Source organism: Pelodiscus sinensis, chromosome 6 (genome assembly GCF_049634645.1).
Source record: "Pelodiscus sinensis isolate JC-2024 chromosome 6, ASM4963464v1, whole genome shotgun sequence".
Taxonomy (NCBI): Eukaryota; Metazoa; Chordata; order Testudines; family Trionychidae; genus Pelodiscus; species Pelodiscus sinensis.
The window spans coordinates 69,340,931-69,367,373 of NC_134716.1; the positions used below are offsets into that span (position 1 = coordinate 69,340,931).

At 41.0% G+C, this 26,443-nt stretch overlaps 1 protein-coding gene across 2 annotated transcripts in view; it reads right to left on the reverse strand.

Annotated features, from left to right (window-relative positions):
• Positions 1 to 4,057: 4,057 nt before the first annotated feature.
• Positions 4,058 to 26,443, reverse strand: part of RGMB (repulsive guidance molecule BMP co-receptor b) — a 28,792-nt gene continuing 6,406 nt past the window's right edge. For both annotated transcript variants that reach the window (XM_075932084.1, XM_075932085.1), the window contains 2 exons: positions 21,749 to 22,257; positions 4,058 to 5,007 (listed from right to left, as the gene is read on the reverse strand). In XM_075932084.1, coding sequence (XP_075788199.1) covers positions 4,339 to 5,007; positions 21,749 to 22,257 — 1,178 coding nt within the window. In that variant the 3' untranslated portion in view covers positions 4,058 to 4,338. The remainder of the gene's footprint in view (positions 5,008 to 21,748; positions 22,258 to 26,443) is intronic.

Below are 26,443 nucleotides of genomic sequence, written 5' to 3' on the forward strand. Positions count from 1 at the left end.
AAAATTTTAATTTGTAATGTTATTAATGCTTTATGTAGCATGTTGTAAAACTAGGCAAATACCTAGATGCGTTGATATATATGCTGAAGAGGTATGCCTGTGACTGCTTGAGAACCACTGCAAAAGATATTACCTCACTCTTATCTCAATGACCATTTTAGAAACCTCAGAAGCAAAGAAAAATATGCAATATATATCAATACCATACATTGGTTTAAATGGTTTAGGCTCCATTTACCAGCAAGACCATTGCTCTCTGAGAAACATTTTAGCTTGAGCATCTTAGTTTAACCACAAGAGGGGCTACAGCCAGTATACTTCAGAAGTGGCCTTGTTCTTGGAAATTACTCTTGTTCCACAAGAACCACAATCTATTGAAGTCTAACAGTGCAAGGCTTGTTTATCTTACCAGGCTTTTTGGGAAGGGGAACAGGGAAGATATTCTTGTTATAGGAGCACTCAGCCTTCCTTCTTTCCCTCCCCCCCCATCCCCACCTCCTCAAACTATTACATCAAGTGCAGAATGCAGTTATGACACTGGAATAGGACTAAAATCTTGGGTTCTCTGGCTGTGTGGCCTATGGGAAAAAAGGAAACTTTGATCATGCTTTTCTCCCAATGTTATGAAGATGAATCAGCATAGGTTTGGTAAATCTTCTGGTGAAAAAGTGGTACAGAAAAACGTATGCATCTCATTTAATCCTATGAACAAACAATAGCGTTCATGACACCAAACATTTTGAAAAATCCAAGTACAAAGGCAAAAACAGTGGATAGTGTAAGCTTACTTAAGCATTGTACAAGTTAAATTTCTCCTGTCCGCTGCATATGAGCTTCTACAAATCTGCAAGTGGTAAATCATACACATTGGAAACAACTATACTCTAGTGATGTCCCTATCCTTCCCAAAACGTCGATACAATAAATTAGTGGCACGTGTACATTTAGTCTCTCCTCCCCCTACAGCTCTTCTAAACAGGGCATCTGCCACTTTAGGGGTTACTTTTAATCAATTCCAGCCCTATTAAATGGTACCAAAAGGATATTCAAACTTGTGTTTATCAGGCCTTTACTTTTTTTTTTAAAAGTATCAATTATAACTAAGTTTGATTGGGGGTTTAGCGCACCGTTGTCATCTTTGTATCTAAAATATTATGTTTCTAGAAAGATTTAGTAAATCATATTTCCAAAAATACCATGAGCCTGTGAAGTCCAGAGATGGTAATTTTTTTTTTTAACATATCAATGTCCACCTACAAATTAGTGGTGGATTTTCCATTTCTGTCCAAGGCTCTTTTGATTTGGGAGGCATTGCACAGCTGCAGGATAGAAAGCACTGATGGAATTTATCATCTTTCAAAACAGAAGCACAAAAGGAGGCCACTGAATTTGAAATTTTCCAAATATCTCCACAAACAATATAGGGAAAGTGTACATAAGGGGGATGCTGAGTGTATGTTTCCTGAGCTCAGCTACCATATACTATCCACTCATTTAAACTGTCCTGTTTCACCATTACTGATTATAAGTGTCATGACACTTAATTTATAACTGACAAGGATATTTGCCTCTTATAAATTAACCATGTGAGTGAGTATGGAGGTTGGGTACAGCACAGTCTTGTACAGCAAGTGACTCAGAAAATGAACACAGGGCTTTGGTTTAAGAGGGCTACCAGTTACTGTCACTGTAACTACATATGCACAAATTTCTCTATCAAGCCACCAGAGGTCACTAACACCACATTACAAACATTCCACAGCATGGCATGTAACTTTATTCTTCTATCATAATAATTTAAAGTATTTACACACTGCACAGTCACTCTTTTACACAAACATATACTTACTGGAATATCCATGAACCACATCTAGAAGGTTTTGCAAAGACTGACACATTGTGGGGTTTCCAAGCATAAAAATAAAATGTGAAGCCTTCTAAAAGACAGCCATTTGGAGCGTCTGTGAAAACCAGTGTTCTGTCTAAGCAATAGCTCTCCCCAGAGACCATTCACTAAGCTTCAAAATATCCAGATGTTTGGCATTAAATAAAGCTCTTTTGGCTAGGATGGACTTCAAGAACCAACATGTGCAAATAACATTTTCTCAAGAAATCCCACAGCAGAAACAAGAAAATGAAAACGTTTAAGGAAGCACTACAATTCTGAAATATTACTTGTCTATGGGGCTCACAATCTGTTACTAGTGTATATACATATATTCATGAGACTGGAGAACACAGGAAACTAGCTAGTAGACCTGCATCATTTACTATGTACTTTTACTAGGGCAACTCTAGGTTTAGCCACCAAAATCCTTTTGCAATACCTTTAAACTCAGTGCACCAATAAAGAAATTCAGTCACCCAAAATTTATGGATCTCTATTCAATTCTACAAAAGGCCAGAAACCACATTAGTCGGAGCAGTTGGAAAACCATTTCCAGCTAATTCAGTTTAAACAGTGTGGTTGGGATGGAGCAAACTGAACAGACTCGTTCAGTACGTAGTCCTGCCTTCCACACCGGCTAGCCAAACCAAGCCAGCTTAATTGATTTTCAAAACAGAATTCCCAGTCCAGGGTAAGTGGCACCTAAGTTCCAGTGTTAAGTGTCTCTGCCAACAGAGAATCCCAGCAATTGCTACAAGGTGACCATCCCTAATCTGTCTTCACCACCATTCCATGCAAAAATAGAAGAGATTTCACTTCCAAATCTCACCACCCCATCAACAAGCACTTAGTAAAACTGAATTACAGAACTTTAGAGTAAGGAAAGCAAGACCATCCCAGTTTGTTATTCATGTATACATAGCACTCCCACCCCCAAAATACCAACAGCCACCCCCAACAACCTGAAGCAGCAAGTTTCAGTGCTTGAGTCTACAGACTGGGGTTCACATTTCAGTGCTAAAAATAGTCAAACATTCAGGCTGGACCTGGAGCTCAGGCTCTGATGCCTGGAAGGGAGGGGATTTTGGAGCACTATGGTTTTTAGTGCCACAGTCAACCCCCAAGCCTGAGTCTGTAGACTTGGGCTCAGACTCACTAAGATGGGTTTCAAAATGCAGCAAAGACACATACTCTTAGGATTCTAGGACTTACTCATTTACACTAAACTGTTTCTAGGGAAAAAGAGAATGTAACAAATACTTACACCAGGGGAAGAGGGGGAGTGGTACATGTGTATGTTTACACGGCTGAAAAACTATTACCTTTTTCTTGTAATAATATAAGGTGCTAGATTGATTTAGTGAACCACCGTTTGAACTTTATCCCTATCCTGCATTAGAACTCTGCTGAAATCCCCTCTCCCTATACTTTAACACATTTGGTAGAAGTGCTGCTTACAGAAGAGAATCTCTTAGGTCACTTAGAACCTCTCCAGCTGATTAGACTCACACTGAAGGATGTTAGTCAACCCCAAGAGAACATGGAGAGCTATGACAGAGACCCTTATGGCAAGATGTATTGGGAGGGGCGCACGCATATGGAAGATTTCCCAGCATGCTTCTTGATATCCTACAGTGATATAAACAGCTTCTCTTACCTAGTCCTAGGTGGTTTTTAAAGTCTCAGGTTCTTTCTTTGAGCCTAGGCAATGAAGAGACACCCCCCTCCCCATTTTAATCCATTCATGGAATAAAATTATGATTAGGAGGGAAAGGTGATATTTTGGTATCATGTTATGCAGTTAACATCTCCAATGAGCTAGAGAAACCCCCAAGGCTGTCCTACCTACAGCACGAATGCTGTATAAATGCAGAGTGAGATTAGATAAATTTTAGTGTCATTAGAGGAGTTTCATTTTCACTGAAGGAGAAAGCAAGGATGAGCTATATCAGGGATAAAGTAAAGCCTCAATTCTGAATGATCTACCTAGAGAGAACAAGAAGTTAGTGCTATATTCACAGGAGAATGACAGCTAGATTTGGGACGAAATTAAGGACTGAAAGGAAAACATAGAAAAAGCATTTACATAGAAAGTTGGCTAAACCACATAATACTTGAGGGAGCACTGGGTGTGGTGTATGTACATGTGTATTATACATATTACCCAGATACACACATAAATATTTAATATATAAAAAATAAAGTGCTTTCTATGAAGTCCCAATGCAGGGACATTATAAAACATTTCACCAACTGCAAAACAAATTGATACAATCAAAGAATACTACATCCAACATACATAAAAAAACACCACCACAATATGTACAATCTGGCGGGTGTCCCAAGACAAACATCCCTTCATATACATGGTATATACATATATACTCTTAGCTTTACTCAATATATTATGACAATATATATTTTAAAACTTTGTTATAGACCAAAAAAACCTACAAAAATGCAACAAGGATTAAGCACACAAGTCCAAGACTAACAGGCAATTTGCTATTCTGGCCAATGCCACCATTTCCACTATGGGGGAAGATGTGCCAGCGCTCTTTCCTAGGGTGCAGTGCCTCTACATCCTTCAAGGCACTATGAGCTGCTGCTGTGAAGTTAGCATCACCAGTGGTGAGCAGATCAAACACACAAGAGTAAAAATAGAGGTCCTTCACCAGCATCTTCTCGTGGCATTTAGTAGTGGCACTCTCCACTGTGTACATGGACCGGGGCTGAGCAGAGGAAGCATGAGGAAGAAGCTGCCCCATAACGGGCAGAGGCAAGTGACCACTGTCATCAATGCGCTCACTTGAGGGACAGCCATTCACACACAGCTGCAGGTCCTGGCTTTCTTCATAAGCCATAGCTAGCTCTTTTGGCATGCGAATGGCCAGCGTTAGGTAACGTCCAACTTGGCGCACAAACACAGTGGTTCCAATGTACTTGGCATGCATCTCCACGCATCGGCCACTGACACTCTCCACTATGCGCAAGCTCTTGGTGTCACTGTCACCACCACTTGTTGTGCCATCTACAAAAGCTGCCGGTAGGTCATCAGTCACTGCCTGGTACACTTTCTGATCTGTGCAGTCTTGGTAGGATTTAAAAATAATCGTTATCTGGAAGAAAACAAAGGGTAATTAGAGGAGAAATTCATCTCTAAACCATTAGCATAACTACAGAATGATCAAGAGTGTATCTAGTGTGCACATATTCCCGGAACTCTTAATATATAATCTAGCAAAGAGTGACTGAAAACGGAGTTCTTAAACTAGCAAGAAACCCACAATATTAGAAGACAGCAACTGGAAAAGAGGCCAAAAAGGCCACAGATTGTATACATTACTAAATGCCACAACTCAGTTTACTAATGTTCACTACACTTTGGAAATTATCAGCAGTCACAAGGAGCTGTATGTGCCAAACAATTCCCACAACACTATCTTCCATTACAGAACTAGTTTCTATCTGGAGAGTGGGAGGCAGTGGGTAAGGGGTACCGCCGATTAAGTGAACATGGAAAGAAAATTCACTATACCCTGCAACAACCTTAAGTGCTGTGGAAATAGCACAGTATCAATACAATGGTCAAGCAGTGACTAGCTGCTCTCTTTTGTAATTATCCGACTATCTGCACTTTGTTTATTCAGTATCTGGAGTTGGACTTAGGCTTTATAAACTAGAAGATCCAACACCTCCAAGTTCACTAGCAGCCACTGAACCTACATATTACAGGAAGGAGAGGAATAAAACAAATGGCTTAAAAGAAAACATACCACTCTGAACAAGACACGAAAAATATAGCCAACTACTTTATTGAAAAGGTCGTTTGCAAACCATACCTGGAAGTTTTTACTTTTTTTTTTTTTAAATGGGGGCATACTAATAGCCTCTTAAATATGTGTTATTTAAAATTAACACACCAGAAATCAGATCTTCCAGTCTTCCTAGGAGAAAGCAAACTGTTTATATTTTTACTTTGTTAGGGTCCTTAGAGCTCTGTTCAAGTATCTTATTTTGTATAAATAAATGGCACGTCTGCAGCTTTCTTCTCAACAGTGAAGAGGAGAGGAAACACGGACTTGAACAGTCAAAAGGGTTTTTTTAATACTGAAATTAATGGTATTTTAATGGCAATATGTCCACACCTGGCAAACTACATACATCATAAAGGAACCGAAAAATAAACTGCAAAGAAATTGTAGATATGTGGCCAAGAGAGTCTAAGTACTCTAAAATGTGTTCATGAACCTTTTCCAGCACTACGACCCTTCTTTAGTTTCTAGCAGTCCTTGAATGTTTTAATTTCAGTTAGCCACTACACTAGGGCACAACATCTTTGAAATATGAGTTAAGACTCAAAAGCAGCTAGATTACACCTCTCCCCTCTAGGAGGGGGAAGATTAAATGTTAAATTTGCACCCTTCTTGTAAATGAAAGTGAAGATTTACCTTACTATCATGTCCTCACCCTACTTCAAACCCTCTTCAAACACACATAACACTACTTAGTTTTAATGTTTTATCTGCTCCAGTTAGCATTACATTCTCACAGAGAGCACTCACTATTTTAGTTTCACATGTTCCCAGTGGTACTGTGATTTGAATTTTCCAATGGTTTCCTTGCTATAATCAGTTATACAGCAAGCTTGAGAACAGCTGCAATCAAGCAACTTGTTAAATTCATATGTCTGGCCCATAATTGAATTTGAAAGACTTGTTCAAAATCCAGGCAATATATGAAGTACTTCCCCTTAGAAAGTCACTGTTTTTGTCTAGTGTAGTGATACCACCATTTAACTTTACTTCCAATATTTTAGGTTTCAGTCCAGCAGCCCGGGGGGGGGGGGGGGGGGGAGAAGGGTGAGCAGTCCCCGGACATTGTCTCACGATTAATTAGTTGTACATCTGATCCCTAAACCTTAATAAATGCAGCCCAGGACACAAACGGAACAGCAATGGTAACGTTTTTAGGCATGTTTGTGACAGTCTGAAAGAGAAGAATGATTTATATCCCAGCTAAAGGAAAATTCTATTCAAGACTGCTCAGCAGTGAGTCTGAGGTTAACAGCTCAGATGGCTTGAATGACACCACACAAAACTTGCTTTTCCAAACAGCTACCCCCAGTAACTCCCTAACAATCATAACATCAATATGCTACATTACTAACTTAATGCTTCTCTAGGGAAAAAAAGAGAGCAATTTGCCTCTAGTTTGTCAAACCCAAAATTTCAGTCGGTTGGGACTGCTTGTGCAGAGGGACACTTTCCTCTGCTTGGTGAAGATCATGAGGAAATCTGGATGTGACAGAAGGAAACATTTTTACTCTGCTTCTGGCAAGAGACTATATAAATAATGAACAGTCACTAACTGCTCTTACTAGGACTCTGCTTTCTTCATCAAGAGTAAAACTCACACACAGGGGCTACATCTACATTGGCCCCTTTTCCGGAAGGGGCATACTAATTTTTCAGATCGTAATAGGGAAATCCGCGGGGGAATCAAATATCCCCCGCGGCATTTAAATAAAAATGTCCGCCGCTTTTTTCCGGCTTTTAAAAAAGCCGGAAAAGAGCCTCTACACTGGCCCCGATCCTCCGGAAAAAAGCCCTTTTCCGGAGGATCTCTTATTCCTACTTTGAACGAGTCTTTGAAGTAGGAATAAGAGATCCTCCGGAAAAGGGCTTTTTTCCGGAGGATCGGGGCCAGTGTAGACGCTCTTTTCCGGCTTTTCTAAAAGCCGGAAAAAAGCGGCGGACATTTTTATTTAAATGCCGCAGGGGATATTTAATTCCCCCGCGGATTTCCCTATTACGACCTGTGAAATTAACATGCCCCTTTCGGAAAAGGGGCCAGTGTAGACGAGCCCAGGGAGAGAACAAAGGCCTCCATACTAGGGATGTCGACGTGTAGTTGACTTATACAGTTTAACAATAAGCCTTATTGGCTAATCTTGTCGACTATAAGGAGCTAGATTTAATCAGGCTCCCCAGGAGCACCAGTTCTGCCTGCTGCCCCACGCTGCTGCTTCTTGATACAGATGCATCAGCATAGGGCAGCAACAGCCCCTTTCCACAGAGGACCTGAGCTCACAGCAGATAGAGGCTGCTGTCATGGAGCAGCCTCTGTCCATGGAGAGCTCAAACCTCCCAGCGGACAGGGACTGCTGCCACAGACCAGCCCCTGCGTGTGGGGAGCTCACACATCCCCGTGAACAATGGCTGCTGCCACCCCGTGCTGTGGCCTCTGTATCAGACACCACAGCACGGGGCAGCCGGTTTGCAAGGGTACCTTTTAAACTGGCTCCCCTGGTGAACCAGCTCCAATCTGCCACCCTGCTGCTTCCTCTGATAGGCAGCAGTGCAAGGTGGCAAGGGGCTCCCTGGGAGTGGAGCAGGAAGCTCACTGGCTGCTGACCCCACCCCTAGGGACTACTGAATAGTTGTGCAACCACCTAGATTTCATGCGGTTATACAACTATTCAATTACACTATAGCTAACCTCCTTACTTCATACCACATCTTTAAAATGGTGCTGCACAAAGAGCACAAGCTAAATAGCTATCAGTGAAATGGCAGGTATAGCCTGTGGTCTGAATGCCCCCAAATCGGCTAGCAAAAGAAGTCCACTGGCTAGATTCCACACTTAGAGGCAGTGGGATAGAAGCAATGTTTAACTTTTGCTAGAGCTTTCCATGACTGAGCTTGCCACCTCTAGGCTTGGCAATTTTGCAAGCCTTTGGGCTTTGGCATGAGTTATGCACATAAAAACAACCGCTTGAGCCCCAGCACTGCTTTCCTTACAAATTAAGCACCCGCTAGAATGCTCATTTGAGATGGAAAGGAGAGGCTTCAAGATCCTGTTCAATCTGCAGAGTGGACTAGTGGAAAAGGAGGTCTATAGCCTTGTGGTGGATTTAATACCCCTTACTCAATGATTCCTCCTCAACTCTCTCTGCAACCCACACTGGAGAGTATGCCATTCCTGGATATTTTAAGGGCAGGGAGGGAAGGGAGAAAAGGTAAATTTCATGATAAATTGCTTGCCTCTGCTACATTGAACTGTATTTTGAGAACAGTTGGATAATTTAATTCTTTCAGCATTTCAAAATCTTTGCACCTAAGCCTGCCCTTTGTTACTGTGTACATATGTAACATTTAATTCAACCCAAGTAAATTCTGTTGATCTATTACAGTGTTCGAAGACCAGAAATAAAGCCAAAGAGGAATTCCAGCTGCTGGAAGAGCCTTAACGTATGTGTATCTGCATGAAGGAAACACTCTGCTAAAGTAAAATCAGTCTGCCAGCCAAGCGTTCTGAGAATGTGATGTGCTCTCAAAAGTTCCTGCAATTATGAGGACAAACCACCCCAAAACTAACACTTTCCATTCCTACTCCAAGATTTCCCAAAGCTCTAAACCAGCCTCAGTTACATAAAAGTTATGTACAAAAAAAATCAAATTCCTACTCAATGTTTTGGGCTAAAACTTTCCATTGCTTGGCCTCATGAAAGAAATGTGTTTTTGAAATGAGCAAAAATCCTCTCCACTTCCAGTTTCCTGAACATAAAAAAAAAAAATTACTTGTAAAAACAAACGCTTCTTTAGCACAAAATCCTCTCACATCCACTATTCTGTGACCTATGCCATCAAATGCCAGCAATGCCCCCACTGCAATATATATTGGCAAACCTGGACAATCTCTACGGAAAGAATTAATGGACACAAATCAGATATCCAAAAAGGCAAGACACAAAAACCTTTTGGGGAACACTTTAATCTTCCTGGACATTCATCAATAGATCTCCATAGTGGCTGTTTTGTTTCAGACCAATTCCACAAGCCAAATACACAGAGAAGGGTTGGAACTTAACTTCATTCACAAGTTTAATTCTCATACAAATGGTCTGAATATGATATCAAATGGCTGGCATATTATCAACCAACCAAACAATGAAGGTGCTAATGGTTCTTGATCTCTGTGTAAAATCTGGTGTTTGTCATCTTCCTTTCCAAGTGCAAACTAATGGTTCTTTATCAGCCTCTTGTAACTATTTAGTCTTTAAGGTGCTGCTAGACTAGGTGTTGTTTTTTAAGTTTTTCCTGTTACAGACTAACTTGGCTACCCCTCTGAAGCTTGAGTTTTGAAAGTGGAACTTTCCTAAGCTGCTAGTAATACAGGAACATTCTATGGTTTCTCTTAACTACAGAGCAGCTACTGCCTCTCCATAGGCTTATTTATCCTAAGGCAGGGGTGCCCAAACTTTTTTCAAAGAGGGCCAGATTTGATGAAGTGAACAAGCGTGAGGGCCGACCATTTTGCCTGACATTCTTTGAACCATTAAAATTAAATGCAAATTAACTATTTTATGCAAAGTTTATTGCAAACGGCATACTTTTCATTTCGTCACATGGATGACAAATCTAAACAGGTGTTGAATCACTCTGCCTTTCATATCTGAAGGCCAGATGAAAAAAAAATCCAGGAAGCTGAAATAAATGTCAGGAACATTGTAAAGTACATTACATATTATTGGTAATAAAGGTTGTCTGTCAACTTTTAAGTTCAAAAAATATGAACAGGAACATAACACCAAGTATACATGTTGTGTCCAAATATATTTATAACTGATTTAGACCAACTGACATTAACTGAGATTTTACAATGTATTCATCTCAATACATATGGATTTGTTGGGGGCCATAAAAGATAGATATTGGCAAATTACCTGGGGGCCGTATTAAACCGGAACACGGGCCGCAATTGGCCCGCGGGCCGGACTTTGGACATGCCTGTCCTAAGGTAAAAAGGTATATACTTGTATATGTTAGCTAAAACATTTCAGCAAACATGTTTTAAAAATACCTTTCATCCTACTCCAGATGAGCCTCATAATGCAGCTATGGTACTGGAGTCAGAGTTGGAGTGGTTTGGTGCTGCTATTTCACTGCAGAGTTCCACAGCTGCGTACACTTGAATTTTCCACAATTGGAACAAGGAGCTAACATTTTAATCTTCCTTTGAGAGGGAGAGATTTTAATAAGACTACCAGTAATACTGCTCCTTACTGGGCTTTTCTTAAACTCCCTTGCATTCAGCCTTCAAATGTTCAGTAACTGCAACACCACAGAGAAGCAGAGAGTCTGTAACTCGTGACAAAAACCAGGGCAATTCAATGCAGTAGCTAACTTTGTAGTTCCATTTTCAGACTTCAAGGTAGCTTAAGAGCCCAGATGTAGTCATGTTACAAATACTATATTATCTTATCTGATTCATAAATTAGGTCACATGAATTTTAAAAAAGGAGTTGTGCCGAACAGAATTTGGCCAGTTTTTTAATGGGGTGGGGTGCATGTTAATAGCAAATTGCAAGACAAAGAGTATGTGCAATATCAGTTAGCACTGCTGCTTGAACCTTGGCATTTTTAATTATCATAACTTTAGCGCAGTCATCTCTTCAATTGACATTACCAAATGCAAAAATATTTTATACATGTTTTGCAGCTTGTATTTCATCAGCTCCTGCACTGTGCATGAGACATACATAAGAACAGTCATACTGGGTCAGACCAAAGGTCCATCTAGCCCAATATCCTGTCTTCCAACAGTGGCCAATACCAGAAGCCCCAGAGAGAGGGAACACAACAGATAATCCTCACATGATGATCCCTCTCCTGTCACCCATTTCCAGACAAACAGAGGCTAGGGACACAATCCCTACCCATCCTGGCTAATAGCAATTGATGGACTTAACCTCCATGAATCTACCTAGCTCTTTTTGAACCCTGTTAAAGTCCTAGCCTTCACCACATCCTTTGGCAAGGAGTTCCACAGGTTGACTGTACATGAAAAATATTAGCTCAAACAAGTACTAAGAAAGCCATTTTTCCTACTATGTAGTATACAAATGCTTACATTAATTCCTGTTTTTCCTCTTTAAAAGAGAACACTATCAAGACTGCAAGTACCATTATTTAACACCCACCTCCTTCCTTTACTAAGTCTGTTTGCTATCTCCAGAGAATTCCTAGTCATTTCCTCTCTCTCTCCAAAATCTGGTTTTCTATTCTATATAGATTCTTGTAACTTGGTCATTTCCAAAGTAACAGAACACCTTCCAGCCAGGAGTGCATTAAGCAATGTTACGAACATCTGTTACATATTTGCTATCTCATCATTGAGAGCCTCAGATTTCCCTTTACCTCTTCAGGACTTCTAAACAGCACATTCTGTATACACACAAACCACAAACACTTTTCTACCTGGTGTCCCTAGAAACTTTTTAGTCTCTGAAAGAGTGAATCTCAACCTAACATCTGTATTGCTTACTTTGTTTCTATGAACTAATCCATATAATGCAATAATTCAATTTGGCACGTTTGCACTATACCACATCATTTATTATTGATGGATTGTATTGCTATGCATTTAAAACAACAATGCCATTGTTAAACATTTCTCTCTCCCCCCACCTCCAAACTGCTGTCTCATTGACTTAATATTTCATTCCCTGTGATCATCTCCACCTACAAGAATAAGGAACAGGTCTTAAGTACAGATCCATCTCCTGTATCAGAATGTAACATTAAGGACCCAATCTTCTATGCCTAAAGCGGACAAAACCCACCAGAAGGCAGTTTTTGCTGGTACAGGCTGTGAGATTAGGCAAAAAACCCTTCACTTTGAATTTAAGATATTGCTATGTAAAAGTCTAAACTAAGTATTATGTTGTAGTATTAAGAATACCGAAAGGCAGCATGGGTCTCTTGGACAGGGCATCATGGCCAGAACCAGGAGACGAAGATCTGTTGCCGGTTTTGCCACTGACCTGCTACGATTTGGACAAGTCACTTAATCCTTTTGTGCCTGTTTCTCTTCCCACCTTTTGCCTATGTAAAACCCTTTGGGGGAGGTATTGTATCTCACTGTAGCTTTGCATGCAACCTACCACAATTCACTAGATCTTCAACTGAGGCCTCCAAATGCTACTGTAATACACATAAATGCTTGTCATCCTAAATTAAGCCATAGGATCCCTTTCCTTGAAGAGCTTATAAGTAGATTTCAGACATGTACACATGGAGGAAGAAAGACTACAACAGTAAGAAAGTTATGCAATTATCCTAAGGTGCAAATATTTTCAATTTATATTCTACATGAAAGTAGAATCATACTTGTCCCATAAGAAATATATGCTTTGCTACACAGTTCCCTTTGGATCCAGAAGCAGGTCTGTCTTATTGAGGTATCTATACATTTTAGCAAGGCTCTGTAGTCAGGCAGACTGCTGAGTATGCAGTCTGAATCAGAGGAACACATTTATCTGTGCTTCTTGCATCTTGGAATTAAGATTTATCATTAATGTTTAAATCTGCAGTTTGAAGGAAGGAAATGCAGTATCTTGATTTATCATGGTGCTTTTGCAGTCCACAAAAGGGACTGGAGTAAGAGCAATGTATGAAGAGATCTGTAGACCTACCAATGCACTGGGGTGAATCACCAAATATTGGTTTAAAGCAAAGGACATCATGAAATTAGACAGCCTTTGAATATGTTAACCCAAGTTTTTACAGCTTCCATGTCCAGGAGTTCTGACTGCCAGAAGAGAGGAGGCCAACTCCCACTAAACCTCTGGTACCAGCTACTGTAAAGACATGATACTGAGCTAGATGGACCATTGATCTAACCCAATATAGCAGTTGGCTGGTTGTTCTTTGGCAATATAAGTTGAACATCTCTGGTCTGGAAACATCCGTTGTCCAGAATGATTTTAGTTAGCTGAATGTCCATTTTTTATGGGTGTGGCCAAGTTTCCCGTGGTCCCATAAAGTTTGTTATAGCCACCAGTTCCGGCTCTCAGGGTTCTGTGCTGTAACTTGGCCCTAATTTACCCCCAAATGTCCTCAGAGCCCAGTAAGCAGTAAAGTGTTGGTAATGCTGCATGACAGTAATGACCTCCAAGAAAATGTTCTGGTTTGGATTGGTCAGGTCCTGAAGGTGCTGGAGTAGAGAGGTTCAACCTGTAGTAAGCAAATAAGTAACGTGGCCAAGGCTGGCAGGCTCCAAGTTAGACTGACCTACCTTTTCCATCCCCTGCCCACATCTTTTGGAGGACAGAGAGGGAGGGGAAAAAAGCCACTGTTCTTTATGTACTTCCCACACATGCTCAACAAAAAGATTGTTTTATCCTCTTCAGAAACAGAAATGAAACAAGGAGCACAAAATGCATGAACATTACTAAAGTAGAGCTCAGAATGGGGGGGAAGACAAGAAAAGACATTTAGTAAGGGAAAACCTTGAAGGCTGAAAATGTAGACAGAAGTACTCTGGAAGTTTGGTGATGAGATCTCTTGAGCTTACTACTAACTCTAAGCATGAGACTCTCCTCCTTGGTGAAATTCCATTTTTCTATTATAGGCTATATAAAATAACTAGTAAGGAAACATGTGACACTGACAATTTTGCAACTGCTCTTAACATAATGAAAGATTCTCTTTTGCTTCAGCCCCTGCCTACAAAGGCAGCCTCGGTACATCTGCCCACTTCTCCCACAACTAACTTCCTGCTTTTGCCACACTTCACACTTCTCAGACTGATCCTTAATATGCACTTCTATGGGACCTTCAAGAAGCCAGAAACTCCTTTTAAATAGCTTTCTTGCTCCTACTTCATGCTATGCTCCAGGAGTCATGTGGTTACTCTAGCCAAAAGGAAAGACAGATCCCTCAAACAAGACCCAGGACTACATCCTTCCATTTTTAATTGACAAAACTCGCCAGTATATTCTCTCCCTAGATATGCCTCCCCCCATGCACAAAGACAAATAACCAAAAACAAAACAAGAGTGTGAATGAGCAGAGCTTATTCTCCATTAGAGATGTGCTTCAACTTGAACCTAGAAGAGATATTTGGGAGGGAACTAGGAAGAAAACTGTCAATGCCTGTTCTTAACCTGTTTGAGGGCAAACATATGACTTAGTCCGCAGAGCTGCCAGTTGGACCCTTCACAAGCAATGATTCAACTAGATTTTGAAGAGCCAGCATGAACATTTTAGCTTAGCCATATATGGGAGATTCTTTTCATTCAGAATGTAAATCTTGATCTTAAGGAAGTTAAACACCCATCCAAAAGTCAGAGGCCATGGTATGCACAAAAGTTACTCTGGTAACGGTATGTGAGAGTTAGCGAAGCTCATACAAATGGCTGTTTGGCGCTTAACAAGCACCATTTGCTCAAGTTACTACCTAGTTTGCATGCCTGATTGTTCTAATTACTTGTACAGGCAGGGTGACTTGTACTTCCATTTTTAATCCTTAGTTTGCACACTATTTTCCTTCTTACAGTTTTGCCCTTTCTCAATTACAACTGAGTTCAACCTGACTTTACACACTAGAACAGGAGTGGGCAATAAGTGGCCCATGGCACACCAGGGCTACGTCTACACTGGCCCCTTTTCCGGAAGGGGCATGTTAATTTCACCTATTGTAGTAGGGAAATGCGCGGGGGATTTAAATATCCCCCGCGGCATTTAAATAAAAATGTCCGCCGCTTTTTTCCGGCTTTTAAAAAAGCCGGAAAAGAGCGTCTACACTGGCCCCGATCCTCCGGAAAAAGCGCCCTTTTCCGGAGGCTCTTCAAAGTAGGAATAAGAGCCTCCGGAAAAGGGCTCTTTTTCCGGAGGATCGGGGCCAGTGTAGACGCTCTTTTCCGGCTTTTTTAAAAGCCGGAAAAAAGCGGCGGACATTTTTATTTAAATGCCGCGGGGGATATTTAAATCCCCCGCGCATTTCCCTACTACGATAGGTGAAATTAACATGCCCCTTCCGGAAAAGGGGCCACTGTAGACGTAGCCCAGGATTAGCAGCCCATGGTGGGCCACCAGATGCTTTATTTACCTGTGCATCCATACCTGCTTGCAGCTCCTGTCAGCTGTGATTCGCTATTTCCCACCATTGGGAGCTGGGGGAAGCGCTAGCCCAGTCTACACCACTTCTCGCAGTTCCCAGTGGCGGGGAACAGTGAACCGAGGCCAACAGGGGCTGAGAGCTGCCGCACCTGTGGATATGCAGGTAAATAATTAATCTGGCAGCCCATCAGGGGCTAACCCTGGTGTACTGCATGTGGCCCACTTACTGTAAACCCCTGCACTAGAACCATTGCAAGAGGGATACAAAAGGTCAATATGATTGTACATGACTTGACAATTTCATGGTCCTTCTTAGAACGACAAGAATAAGATGTTCTCTTTCCAGTTAATTATTTAAAAGGGAGTAGCAGTACAATGAAAGTAGTTCTTGCAAAACGGAAGCCAAATTGTAAATATAAAAGGATTTTAGCTAGAAGACAGACCACTTAACTTATCAATGTTTCACTACACTGCTAATGCAACTGATAGAGATCCTTTGTATTGCAATCACCTTCAGCTTTTAACTGTGCCTACTATAGTAAAAGCTGTGTACTCTGACTGCCCATTTTCCCCCCAGGCTTTTCTACCACCAGTCTGCCCCTGCCCTCCCACGCAAACTTTTAGCTAGAGAACAGCCCTTTTCAGTTTGTAACCATTATTACATCAGAAGAAGTTTCCTTTGTATAAGCAGAAGAGCAGTCCTTTCTGCACCTTTCTCTTCTGCTACTCAGGGATGCTTGGAGACATATTGGTGAGAAGAGGATGTAGACCCCTTTGACAAAAGGATGTGGTAAGTGAACATTTCCTTGCCTATAAAAACATCACTATAAGAGAGAAGAACCTTCCTCTAAGGTACTTCTAAGGCTCCCACTATCTTTAATAGATTTACACACCCTTCCCTTTGTGAGGGAGTAAAGTACTATTTATATGGATTTTGCAGATGGAGAACAGAGATACAAAGAGACCAAGGTAACAGAGGAAGTCAGCAGTGAAGCAGGGTCTTCAGCCTAAGTCTTAAGAGTCTGAGGCTAATGCCCTAACCCACGGAACTATGCTTCTTCCTCCATCTGAAGGGCAAGTATAAGGAAAGACTAGGTATGAAGGAAAGCAAAGTTACAAGTTCCAACAATTCCCACCTTGACTACAGATTATACAATGCCTCTAATTCAGTTAATTATGAAGCAAAATGTGTTCATTATGCAGAGAGCAAGGAAAGCAATACTACGTACAACACTGAAAAAAACTGGAACTGCCAACAGCACGAAGTGTAAAAGCACACCCCTTCCAGCCTTGGGAAACATAAGGAATGACAGGAACAGTGAGCCCCATGTTTTCTTTTATTCCATGTCACAGAGAAATAGGGGACTTCCCCTTAATTAAAAATAGCAAAAGGATGCCACCCCAGCATGTTTTTTTCCCTCTGTTGCAGTTGAGATGGGGAAAGGGAAAGCAGTGAGTTTACATGCAATGATCCCCAAAACTGCAGGGAGATTTCCCAGAATAAATCTGTAAACTAAGGATGTCAAGTATCAGATAACTGACTAATCAAATAGTCGATGCATTTTTACATCAACTATTTGATTAGTCGATTGGGCACTTCCACCTTTGAAGTGTAGCAACAGCCCTGGAAGTACTCCCTCTTCCCCCCCCCTCCTCTTGCCTCCTCTATCTAATAGAGGCAGCAAGGCGGGGGGAAGCGACTAGTTGACTATCCTGTCAACTAGTCCTTCACATCCCTACTGTAAACTAGCTATGGCTTCATCAAGCCTCAAAACCCTCTACTTGCTGTCAAGACGGAGGGGAGACGGAGTAAGTGGACACAACCAACAGCAGTACGGTTCTTAAGGGAGCCGTGCTACTAAGGGGAGGGGGTTCCATGTCAAATCTATCAAATAGCAATAGAACAGCTTTAAGGTGATTAATTTATGTAATGACCCAGACCCCTCCCCTCACCAAAAAGCATGAAGAGGAAACCAAGGTAAACATTCATTTTCTCCTTTCATTGGTTTCCCCATAGAATGGGTCAGATGGCATTTGATTCAAAATTCAGAATGTTGCTGAAAACAAGTTTCTGCATAAATGGAAAGCCTATAGGGAAAAAAATCTCTCTATTAAAAACATACAACATTCTTCAGGAGTGTTTGCAATACAAAACATTGCATGCCTGCTAGCTCATAGGGTCCTGAAAATAATGCAGATTAGAAACTAACTAGCTTCATCATGCTCCAAGCTAAAAGAAATGCAACAAGTAAACAGCTGAAGTAATGAGAAGTTACATTCAAAGTGAATTTTTAAAAGTCTAAGAAATTTGCAATACCAGTTTGTTTTTAAAATGAAGGCCCACTATGATGTAAGGATGGCTACTCGTAGTCGATACAATTTGTATTGACTATGCAATTAGTTGATAAAAGTTGCTCTGTAGAGCTGTAGCAGAGGTAGCTCCAGGAACCTACTTGACACAGGACTGAGACGTCCCAGCTCATGCCAGCTCTGGAGTCACCCACGCTGCAGCTCTGCATTTTCAATTACATTGAAAATGTGAGGTGCAGCGATCAGTACAAGCTGCGACAGCTTGGCTCCAGCTTGCACTGAGTCCAGCAGCCCCTATTCGTGGTGGACAACCATATCTGCTGTTAACAGGGGCTGGTCCTGGAGCACCCTCTGTTCACAGTGGCCAACTTGAGTCTACTTGAGTTCCTGCTCACCCCGAGCTCCCTGTGTCTCTTCTGCTTTTGAAATGTGCAAGAGCCCTGCAGAAGCACCTGCGGTGGGAACCGGTGCAAGCAGGGACTCAAGCAGTTCCCACTCACGCCGTTTCTCGCTATTTCTCTGCCTCCCCTGCCCCTGCAGAGACAGTGCTGGGAGGAACCGGCTTTACTAGTTCCCCACCAGCACCAGCCTCTTTCTGATCGAGGTAACAAGAGGGGTGGGGGAGAAACGACTAGTCAAGTTACTACTTGACTATCTGATAAGCATTTGCTTATTGGATAGTCGACTAGTTGCTTACATCCCTACTACGATGAGAGTAAATTCTGCCACAAAGTGGTGGAGGCATATGGAACAAGACAATAAAAAAAAAAAAAAAAAGTATTGTTGGAGTCAATTCTGCACTGACAAGATAATTGAATAGGCCTTCTCTCTCACTTATAGGAGACTGTTTCATAAAGAAATCTCGAGCTCAGGAAGATGCATTAGTTCCCAACATATCTTGTAATGTTTCCAGTGAAGTAGGTACACACAGTCTTCAGTTCCCACAAAGAGATGTTCTGATAAAAATTTGATTGCCTGGCAAAGGAACATCCCTCAAGTACTGCACAGCACCTAGCATGGTCACTGGTGTCAATAAACCACAGTCAGACATTCTAAAATGAATGCCTGCTTGCAGCTCCCTTATTAACTGTTTCTGCATCTTTAATATCCTTGTGGGTGCTGAGTAAGGATGTTAGCTATCAGAACAGTCCAGTAACTGCATAAAATCGTATCCATTACTCGACTATTCGATAGTCCCTGGGGGTGGGTCTGGCATTCAGTGCAATGTGGTCCCACTCCCAAGGACCCCCTGCCACTCTGCACTGCTGCCTCTATCAGAGGTAGCAGCATGGGGTGCCAGGCAGGAGATGGTCTGCAAGGGGAGCCAGTTTAACCAGCTCCCCATGCAGACCAGCTGCCTGCTGCCCCACACTTCTGCTCCAATACGGAGGCAGCATAGGGTGGCAGCAGCCCCTGTCCGTGGAGTGAGAGGGGTCCTGAGCTCCCCAGGGACAGAGGCTTCTGTGGAGAGGAGGAGAAAGGCTGCCATGAAGCAGCCTCTGCCTGTGGTGAGTTTGTATCCCCTGTGGACAGGGCCTGCTGCTGCCTGCATTGGGCCTGGGTTTGCTGTGGACAGAGACTGCTTTATGGCAGCCTCCCATGGCCTGCTACCCCCACACTGCTGCCTCTGATAGAGGCAGCCGGGGGTTGTAGAGGGAGGGGAGGCAGGCAGCACAGCGGAGCTGGTGCTGCAGGGAAACCAGCTTTTACGCTTCTTTCCCCCTTTGCTGCCTGTATAGCAGAGGCAGCAGGAAGAGGGGGAAGAATGTGAGTACAGTAGTTGAAGATTACCTGATAAGCCTAGGCTTATAAATTAATCTTATACTTGCTACTCATTTACATCCTTAGTGCTGAGATGCAGTCTTAGGTCAGATTTTAACATTAAGCATACTTATTATGAAGACAAAGCATCAAACACAGCATTCCCCTAGAGAGATTTGGGGCCAGAAGAATATTGCTTACATGGCTTTACATTGGAAGCAATACAAAAGAGCCTTATGCCTAGAAATTAACAAGTTTCTCCAACCCAGTATAGTACTGAGACTTACCCTCTCACATTATGTCCACTTCTGTTAGCACAAAATTTCACCTGGGAACCTCCCTGATGCAAGGATGTTTTTTACAGCTTCCTAGAAAAACTTAGTATGAAAAAGTATTTTGTATTCTATGAAGTATTTTCCTTCTTGTTTACCTATACTTAAGCATCTTCCAGGATCATCTTTAGCAAGCACTCTTCTATGAAAAAAAAGGAAGGTGCAAATCTATTTTGAGAATCAGATTATGGAAAATATGCCTTGTTCAAGGTTTATTTGGATATGCAGATTGTGCTTTGACCCGAGGGTTCATTAGAAGCATCTCAAGTTTTGAATTTTTTCTAGTTAGTCCAACAGCAGTTCTTTTACGTAACTCCATTACTGTCCAACCCAGAGAATTCATCTCACCTGTATAGTATCAATATTGGATGCTATCACGGAACTGAACAGTGATCCAGGAACTGATAAGCAAAGCTGCTCTTCTTCTTTTTTTATATAATTACTGCATAATTGCCTTGATAATAAATTTGAAGATCCCAACCTAAGTTCCTCTCTCCACCTTGATAGACAAGTACAGGGTTGTGTGGCTTGATAAGCCAGAGCTAGCTTACAGATTTAGTCCGGGAAATCTCCCTGCCATTTTGGAAATCATGGCAATCTTTGCTTCCCCTTTCCCTACCCAAAAGACCCCCTACAAGCTTCACTGCAGCAGAGGTTAAATATTATTTTTCCCCAGCTTGTCCTTAACTGATTACGGTACCACCATTGAATGGGCAATCAGCTTGCATTTTTAAAATAGTTTATTCTGTAGTTAAATACACAAGGATATTTTTGCTCCTATGTTACCTTTAATGATTCAAGAACAATATTAAACATGCCTGTGCCTATCCCTCTCTTGGCACACAGCTGTTTGGCTGGCTTTTCACTGCTTCCTTTTCAACTTTTCTGTTTCTGTTACTCGTAAGCACCCTCTTCAGGGTGGCGGACAGGTCATGCACCATCAACAAGAACACTGTACTGTCAGTTTCAAACATATCACCAAATGCACAGATATTTCCCCATACAGCACCACCACTTTTAGTAACAGCAATCCTAACGGTCATTTGTAATAAATATATTCTGCACATCTTTCTCCTGACACATGTACTCTAAGTTCTTTTTTCTTAGGTGAGAGCTTGCTAGCCCTATGTATCTTTTCACTTGCAACAATGTAGCTGGGTGAGACAGGACTAGAAACTGGACTCTGTTATACCTTGCTGTTTTGTAGATTAACGCAAAGCATCTAAAACAAGCAACCTTTGTCTAAACCTCAAAGAATTGCAGTTTACATCCAATTTCATCCACTGTGAGTTTAAGCATTAATCTTTTATCTCAAACATTTTTGATGAAGTGAGGGTGGTTCCTCCATTATAAGAAAAAGCTAGCCCTTTAGGTTGGAGAGGCTTTCTGAGGCAAACCATGGTCATCCATGGTACTCGATAAAACACCTCAACCTTTTAAGTCTAAAAGTAGAATATTAAATGATTTAGACTGTATTGCATTTTTGCTCTTTGCTTCAAGTTCCACTCAACACCAAAGGGCAGGGAGAAAGAGAAGAGCACAATCCATACCTTATTTGTAGCAGTAGCACTGGATCCTGGGACCAGAGGCACATTTGTTACTTGCACAGATAAGTAGTTATTGTCTATGAGAGGCCAGGCACCTTCCACTTTGCATGTCTGAAAGTGATCCTTAAAAGTCCTAAGGTGAGGATCACCAAACAAGCCACAAAATAGGTCAGAAGAAGGAGTTTGCTCCCCTCCCCGAAGTTCTCTGGTTCCTAAGCGGCCACTGTAATTACAGGGGTCATGGGTAACTTCAGGGTTAGTAGATGACGTTGGCCCATCCTTGGAGCAGTTTCTCTGGCTCATGAGGTCGCTGATCCCTAGCACAGCGGAATGATAAACGAGGTTTCCACGACAGACTTTGGAATTACGATAGGTGCAGGCAGAATATGCCCGCAGGGCTTTGCAGAACTCCAAATCAAAGCCATCAAGAGCAGAGTTGAGATGTGAAGTTAATGACACAAAGTCTGTGGTGCACTTTTGGATTCGACATGGTGTTTGCAGCTGGCAATCACCTAAGCACAAGAATAAAAAGGGGTAGGGAAGAGAGAGAGCAAACATTTTAGAGCACAATTCATTTTCCCCCGAACACTACAGCCTTAAGGTTACTCAACAGAACCTCTCTCATTGGAAAATTCTCTCTCTCAAAAGGCTGGAGGTGACCCACAGATGATAGAGTTTGTATAAAAATGGCAGATAGTTGATCTTTAAAAAATTATAGTCTGCCAGATATAAATAAAGTGTTTCTTCTTTATATTATACCAAGACGACGCTATAAAACCATGCTAAAATTAATCACTTGGGTCAGTGGTTCCCAACTGCCGGTCCGCAGACTGGTGCTGGTCCGCGAACTGCTGTCTGCCAGGTCACGCCCCTGCCTTGATTGGCTCAGTGGGAATCTAAGTTCTTGGTAAGCTGCGCGACCATGCAACTCCCAACTGAGTCCGAACCAGAGGGTTAGGGCTGCCATATAGAGAGTTTCCTGGATGGGGAGGGGTACTCCCTCAGTAGCAGAAGCTCCTTGCTCCAAACAACCAGCTGGTAAGAAATGGGGACATAAGGAAGAAGGAGAGAGTAATTACATGGGACAGGAGGGGGCCAGAGCAGAGAGGAGTTTGGAGCTTGCAGTAAGTATGGGAAAGGAGAGGTTTGATTACAGCAATCTGATTACAGCAGCCAGGTTTGCTTGCAGCTTCTTGTGAGAAAACCATGCATGCTACTCTAGCTTTCTGGTCTGGGAGAGAGGCAGCATAGGGTAGAGATGGGGAAATGGGGGCAATGCTGGCATCTGTGGAGGGGAGTTTGGGCTGTCTTAACTTGTTTCCCTCTGGGCTGCAGACATAAGACTCTCTCCTGGGCTGGTGAAGACTGTAGGGTTGTGCCAAAATTTCAGGTGAGTTAAAAGCTTTTAGTTTGCTTTTGAATACAGGAACAAAAGGCCTAGCTCATGACATTTGCATGAGTCCATTTCAAACAAAGTTTACATAGGTGTTAATGGCTGAAGATAAGGAAAGAATTATTTTAAGAGATTTCTTTTAGTGCTGTAGATATCTGCAAACTTTGATTGATACAAAAACATGCATTGTGTGTATACAGAGGCACACTAATATGTGGCCTCTTAAAATTAATTACCATAATGAATATGCAAATAAAATGTTACCGATTCACCAAAAGTTTGTGAATGGGTTTGCCAGTCTGTGGCATAAAAAGGTTGGGAACCACTGATTTAGGTCAGTAATTATATTTCCATTAGTCTATTGCTTTTCATGACAAGTTAATTAAATGTTTTAAGGACTAGGATTTACCAAGAAACTAAAAGAGTGGGGACTTTCCAATAAGTTTAAGTGTACAGATTATGTCTTGCACTGTAGGAAATGCCGCATGTGGTGCAGAGATCATAGTTACACTCCCTCAAAAAGAGAAAAAAAAAAAGGCAGGCATAAAACTCAGTTTACTTTCATTCTTGGGCACTGCTACAGCTAGTGCTTCGTCTATCATTTTCTTTATACAACTGAAAAAGCCTTTTATGCTATACTTTAAAAACAACAGTTAAGGTTTTGTCAACTGTGGAAACCAAGCATTTTAATAGCCCGTTATAACTTGGGATAGGGAGGGCGTGTAGAGAGGGAAACAGAAGCAGATCAGGAAATGCAAGTGGTAGACTTACATTTCAGTTTGTATAAATAAGACAGACCAGTATGACCAGTGCCATGGTCAGCTGGCTGCTGGAGAGGAAGTATATAACTACAATCCTGGCTTCCCCCAACCCTTGTTTGCCTTGCCCATTCAGCCCTTAATGTCATGCTTTCCAATCCTCCAACATTACTTTGGTCACAACACTTCCCAAAGAACAACTCATGGGAGAAGGGAAACAAGACAAAAAAGTGAATGCAGTACTGAAGGAGGTATGAAAGTAGATGTCATTGCAATTAGAAGCAGAAAACTTGGTTCTGTATAATATACAGCATACTGATTGCAAGAAAACATCCAACCACATTTATTTGAAGCAGTAAACTGGAACAACTTTACAATAAGTATTTTGAAAATTCCACCGATTGGGGGACCTAGTCAGCTATTCAGTGCCAAGTGAAAACAGCTTGGGCAAGAAAAGCAGACAGGCACAGTATTCCACACGAATGGCTTGTGAACACTAACTAGAAACCAATTTTTAAGAGACATAACTTTGATGTAACACTCATCTGCCTACACACAGATCTATTTAAAAATGTTTCTTTAGGTGTTTTACTTTAGTATTCTATATACTATTTTGTTTTTATAGTCTGATGTCATCCACAGTATACTACACATTGTGAATTCTTTAGGGCAGAGATTATGTTCACAATCTTATGCATCACACTATGATTTAGAAAGGACAAGTGAAAAGTTCTCCATTTATTCACATAACCTTCTAGAGGAGAGAAGGGTGTAAGGAGGGGGAAAGATCAATACAGGAAAAGATTAGATTTATACTTATTGATATCCTGTAAGTTACCAAGTTTTGGTAATCTTTTACTAAATATCTGGTTATACCTCATTAAAAAAATGAAGAGCATTTATATCCTCCTACCTACCACCAAATTTTACCCAGGAAGGTATAAGTGCTTTCAAGATGAAAATGCTTTTAATAAACACTCAAGCTGACATTTCAGTCTAGGGAAGCTTAAGAACACCTGAAATATTATTTCATCTTTCTTGCATCAAAAAAATAAATTTTCTTCTGACTTTGGAGTGGAGAGCTGGATAGATTTCCTATTAAAAAACTGAGATTAGTTTAAATACTCTACGCTCCATCTATATTAAATTTACCTCCACCCTAAACTATTAAAAGTATTACACTTAAAATAATTAAAAGATACATTTCCTCTAACTCAAACTAAAAAAAAATCCCTGAGTTATTCCACTATTAACCATGAGTTACTTTAAATCCTATTTCAGAGAAGTAGGGTTTTAAAAATCAGATTTACACTGGAAAGGAAGAAAAGAACTGAAGACAACCATGACAGTAAAAGAACTTAGCAACATATAGTTTAGGAGTTCACACAACAGCTAGCTGTCCAAGCACCAACAGCATCCTATTAAAAATATGTTCTGGCTATTTATTCTTTTTATGAGCTATAAAATTCAGCTGTGTACATATTTGTTTGAAATTATAAGTCATAAAACATTAGTATTAAGAAGAGTGTGGAAATATTTATGAAAAATGTGCACATGCACATGCTCTGGAGGAGTGGGGGAAATGTGAAAATACAATACCATTTTAAATAGTCTTTCCCCACCCATAGAATTTCCTTAATCCTTCACTTTTTGCTTGTTTCCGTTGGCTTAAGAACAGGGTTAGGGTTGGTTGTCTTCAACATTCTGATTAAGTTGTTTGCGTCTTTTGAAATGTAAATCTGATTTTTAAAACCCTGCTTCTCTGGAGTAGGGTTTAAAGAAGTTATAGAAGACAAAAGGTGGTTGGGAAGAAAGCAACCCTTTGAGTATTTTTTTAAACTATTAGTTATCTGGAATTCAAAAGGGAGAGGAAAGAGAAAATGGGATCATCAGTTTCATTTCCTAACCTGAGATGAACTTCCCTTATGATGAGTAACTTATTCACACACCGAGATATATCCAGTCTTCATGAATTCATTCTGACAGTGTACACCACTTTGCCTCTTACTTGTGAGCCTTGTCATAATGCCAAGACAATGCAGATTAAAAAAGGTATCAATATTCACATTTTATGCATTTTAATTGTTATAAAAACACACATCACAAGTGTTCTTAATATAAGGTAAACAATAATGGTGAGGAGGCAAGTGGCAGGGAAGTAATAATAAAAGCATTATGTCTGCCCATCTGCAAAACTGCATTTGGCTAAGCACTGTGCAATACGCAGAAACCATTCCATTTCAAAAGCACTGCTCTAAGAAGGCTGTCACTGCTGGGAAGGACAGGGAGCAAATGATTTTAATAAATCTGAAGGATACTATCTTGCATGTTAATAATTCAACTAAAATTATAGCTATTTTGGATGAATTACTAGCTAAAGAGAACATTCTTTCACAGAAAGAGACCATCAGTGAAGCAAACTTCTGGTTGACCACCACAGACTTTACTGATAATGTTTTATAAATGTGACATTTTCTAACTTCTTAAGAAAGGCATGTAGTTATTTTTAAAAAGTAGAATTAACTCAGTTAAATTCTACCAGTTAAT